The 5000-nt window shown below is 43.2% G+C and overlaps 1 protein-coding gene across 1 annotated transcript in view; it reads left to right on the top strand.

Moving 5' to 3' along the window:
- ano5b (anoctamin 5b) overlaps window positions 1-5000 on the top strand; it is a gene marked incomplete at both ends in the record, with an annotated part of 67617 nt that overhangs the window by 40314 nt on the left and 22303 nt on the right. The window contains one exon of the mRNA XM_080856365.1: window positions 3636-3656. Coding sequence (XP_080712491.1) covers window positions 3636-3656 — 21 coding nt within the window. The remainder of the gene's footprint in view (window positions 1-3635; window positions 3657-5000) is intronic.

The raw sequence follows: 5000 nt of genomic DNA, 5'->3' as shown, positions 1-5000 counted from the left end.
AAAGGCTCCATTTGCAGCAAATACAGCATTGCAGACCTTTGGCATTCTAGCTATTCATTTGTGGAAGTAAACTGTAGAAATTTCACCCCACGCTTCCTGAAGCACCTCCCACAAGTAAGATTGGCTTGATGGGCACTTCTTGCATACCATACGGCCAAGCTGCTCCCACAACAGCTCAATGGGTTGAGATCTGGTGACTGCGCTGGCCACTCCATTACAGACAGCATACAAGCTGCCTGCTTCTTCCCTATATAGTTCTTGCATAATTTGGAGATGCGCTTTGGGTCATTGTCCTGTTGTAGGAGGAATTTGGCTCCAATCAAGCACTGCATGGCGTTGCAAAATGGAGTGATAGCCTTCATTATTTAAAATCCCTTTTACGTTGTACAAATCTCCCACTTTACCAGCACCAAAGCAGCCCCAGACCATCACATTACCTCCACCATGCTTGACAGATGGCTTCAGGCACTCTTCCAGCATCCTTTCACCTGTTCTGTGTCTCACAAATGTTCTTCTGTATGATCCAAACACCTCAAACTTTAAATTCGTCCAGAACTCTTTTTTCCAATCTTCCTCTATCCAATGTCTGTGTTCTTTTGCCCATATCAATCTTTTCTTTTTATTGGCCAGTCTCAGATAAAGCTTTTTCTTTGACACTCTGCCTATAAGGCCAGCATCCCAGAGTCGTCTCTTCACTGTATACTTTGACACTGGCGTTTTGTGGGTACCATTTAAAGAAGCTGCCAGTTGAGGACCTGTGAGGCGTCTATTTCTTAAACTAGATACTCTAATATACGTGTCTTCTTGCTGAGTTGTGCACTGGGGCCTCCCACTTCTCTTTCTACTCTGGTTAGAGCCCGTTTGTGCTGTTCTCTGAAGGGAATAGTACACACTGTTGTAGGAAAAGTTCAGTTTCTTTGCAATTTCTTGCATGCAATAGCCTTCATTTCTAAGAACAAGAATAGACTGGCGAGTTTCACATGAAAGTTAACGTTTTCTGGCCATTTTGAGAGTATTATCGAAACCCACAAATGTGATGCTCCAGATACTCATCTAGCTCACAGGAAGGCCAGTTTTATAGCTTCTCTCAACAGCAAAACAGTTTTTAGCTGTGCTAACATAATTGCACAAGGGTTTTTTAAGGGTTTTCTAATCATCCATTAGTTTTCTAAGGCGATTAGCAAACACAATGTACCATTAGAACACTGGAGTGATAGTTGCTGGAAATGGGCGTCTATACACCTATGTAGATATTTAATTAAAAACCAGATATTTCCACCTAGAATAGTCATTTACCACATTAACACGTATAGAGTGTATTTCTGATTCATTTAATGTCATCTTCTTTGAAAAAACAGTGCTTTTCTTTGACAAATAAGGACATTTCAAACTTTTGAACGGTAGTGTATATATTTTTAAGATTTATTTTTGGGCTTTTAGCCTCCAATCAGACAGGTAGAGAAGGTAGACAGGAAATGAGCTGGAGATAGATGGCATCTGGAATCTGGAAATGGCCGTGGGTCAGATTCGAACCCTCGCCTCCGTGGGCGTTCAGACCCATATATGGTCGGGGATGCTGCTTGTGCCACAGCTCCCCCATATGTGCATATATTCACATCTCTCCCCCCCCCTCCCCTTATTGGTGGATGCAACATGAAAAAAAAGACCAACTCAACATTCTCTACTAACAAGACTATACTATAGACACAGATAGATACTGTTAATGTAAGTTCACTAGATGCTCTCTTCCCCCTCCTTCCTTGCTCCCTTCCTTATCTCTCTCTCCCACTCTCTCTCCTCATCCTTCTCTCTCTCTCCCAGTGTGTGTACGTATGATTGTGTGTGTGTGTATCTGTGTGTTTGTAAGTGTGTGTGTGAATGAGTGTGTGTGTGGGTATATAAATGTGTGTGTGTGTATATAAGTGTGTGTGTGCGTGTATATAAGTGGGTGTGTGTATAAAAGTGTGTGTGTGTGTGTGTGTGTGTGTGTGTGTATATAAGTGTGTGTCTGTGTGTGTCTATATAAATGTGTGTGTGTGTGTGTGTATAAGTGTGTGTGTGTGTGTGTGTTTAAGTGTGTGTGTGTATGTGTGTGAATATAAGTGTGTGTGTGAATATAAGTGTGTGTATGAGAGTGTGTATGTGTTTAAGTGTGTGTGTGTGTATGTGTGTGAATATAAGTGTGTGCAGTGCCGCTGCTAGCCACCCCCCCCCCCCCCCCCCCCCTATTAATTAATCTATTAATTTCAGTGTAATTTTGGCAAACCACTACTAGGATGTATTGTTCATTGTTCTGTCTCAACGTCCTATGTAACTCAGACTGGTTGCAGTTCACTGCCTGGCCACAGTTTTAACAGTTTTAAAATCTGTTTTAGATGGGTTAAGGGGGGGCGCTATTTACCTCTTGTCAATACAAAACCTAAGTTAGTAGCTAATGTTATAGTCTCATCGATTTAACTTCTACAATTATAATGGGTGCCTGTGACACTTTGTATGAACGAGTTCATATTCATGAATTCATATTCACACATATTAACACCAGTTCATCATGTGTAAAGAATGCTGATATGAAAAATGAAAACAACCAGTAGTCAATGTGCAAGCTTCCAATTAAATCGTGATTTAAGATTCTCTATTTGATGTGGGGCAGTCTTTCCTTCAGTCGAGGCATGATGATCTCTCGCTACAAGTTTCACCTGTTTGTGTTGGCGTGACCAATTACTATTATTATTATTTTTGTTGGCATAACAAATGCTAGTGGAGTCAACTGAAGTTGAGAGGCGCTTGTCTCCAGGTCACAGATTACACTAAACTGTCATATTTTTCTTTTATCACGGACACAAAAAAAAGGCTGTGATTGGAATACGGGACTGGAGCTGTCCCTGACGGGACACCATCGTAACTTTTTTTGAGCAATTAAATATATCTCTTCTTCTGCCTGTTTTGTGATATACATGCCAAAAAGGTGCCTTATACTTCTATACTGTGTGTGGGTGTGTGTGTGTGCGGGGGGTGTGTGTGTGAGGGGGTGTGGATGTGGGGTTTGTGTGCGTACGTGGGTGCGTGCGTGTGTGTGTGAGAGCATTTAGAAACTTTTGTGAATGTAACATATGTAGTGTGTGTAAGATATTTTGTATAAACATCAGGAAATGTTTAAGTTCACCTGTTCTGTGTAATCTAACTTTGTAAGTGTTCCCCGTACTAACCTCTATCTCCCTATTCACCCCCCATCTCCACCTCTCCCTCTCTCTCCCTCTCTGTATTCACCCCCCATCTCCACCTTTCTCTTCCTTTCTCTCTCTCCCTCTCTCTCTCCTTCCACCTATCTCCATCTCTCTCTTTCTCTCCCTCTCTCTCCCTCCCCATCCCTCTCCACCTGTCTCCACCTCTCTCTTTCACTCTCTCTCAACCTCTCTCTTTCGCTCTCTCTCTCATTCTCCCTCTCTCCCTCTCTCTTCACCTGTCTCCACCTCTCTCTCTCCCTCTATCTCCCTACCTCACTCTTTCTCCCTCTCTCACCCCCTCCATCTCTCTCCCTCTATCTTCACCTATTTCCACCTCCCTCTCTCTCTCTCTTCCTCTTATGTGCCCTGTAACCTCACTCTTTCCACTCCTGTACTTACTTACTGATGCAGAGTGAGGGCAATCTCGCTGGGGTAAGAGTTATGTGTGTGTGTGTGTGTGTGTGTGTGTGTGTGTGTGTGTGTGTTCGTGTGAGAGCCATTAGGAACAGCACCACATGTTACTCTCTCTCTCTTACTCTCTATCTCTCTCTGACCCACATTCACACACACACACACACACACACACACACACATTCACACACACACACACACACACACACACACACATTCACCCCAAAACACCCCCCCCACACACACAGAAACACACACACACACACACACACACACACACACACACACACACACACACACACACACACACACACACACACACACACACACAGACCCTGCATCTCTAGTGCATGTGTTCTTTTAGCCTGCCAGACTAACCTGAGATACACACTAACCGTGACGGAACCATGACAAACTGGCCTCCCGGCCAGACAAATCTGCCATTTGGAGCGTCTCTTACCGTCGCGGTTGCAACCTACCCTGCTATCAGAGCCTGTCTGACCGCAAATCGGGTTTGAATCCGCGAATCCGATGACGTAATTATCCCACGTGAACACTCGAAGCTGTCAAGTAGTCACGTTCATTTGCTCATCTTCCCAATCGCAATAAAAACTAAAAATGTTAAGTCTTCTGTTCTGTTGATGTCTGGCAAACAACAATCTAAGAAGGGCACGTATTATTCACTGAGTTACCAAAGCAGTCTTCTTTATGGGGACTCATTAGCACTGCACTGAATTACATTAACATGAGTTATTGCTGCACAATAACAATTACACAACTAATATTACTAGATACATATTATAGTGGACATTAAACTAGGCAACATGGATCTCATTCATATCTCATCCAGTCGAAATCTTAACATGATTGAACCCATCTTTATTACAGCGTATCAACATAAGAACAGAACATAGCTAAATCTCCGCTTAGCATGCTAATCACTACTAATAGCACTAGCAGGTAGCCCAAAATGTGGTATTTAATACACGATCTATCACAGTAGCAACTTCATGAAACCCCTTACTTTCATTAGGTATGCACATAATGCATCACATACAGGTCGAACAATGATGATTTAAGCATTGGAAATGTATAAGGCACAGTATGGTCAACTACTTGGCGACAAACTGAACTCGTCACTAACTTAACTACTCGTTGACAGTCTTCTTCTCGTTGTTATCTTCGTTGTTGTTGTCGTCGTCTTCTTCTCCGAGTCTTCTTCTCCGTTTCCGGTAGCACCCTTCACAGCGCCACCAACAGGCCTTGCATATGTACTACAGCAGATTCACCAGTTTCAATGGGTGTGTGTGGCCGCAGCACAGCGCAGCACAGCTTTGTCTGGCCGCGATTGACTAAACCCAAATC

The sequence above is a fragment of the Sprattus sprattus genome (assembly GCF_963457725.1).
Source record: "Sprattus sprattus genome assembly, chromosome: 18".
NCBI classification, from domain to species: Eukaryota; Metazoa; Chordata; class Actinopteri; order Clupeiformes; family Clupeidae; genus Sprattus; species Sprattus sprattus.
Note: the sequence above shows the minus strand (reverse complement) of the source record. Positions and strands in the feature narration are given on the sequence as shown.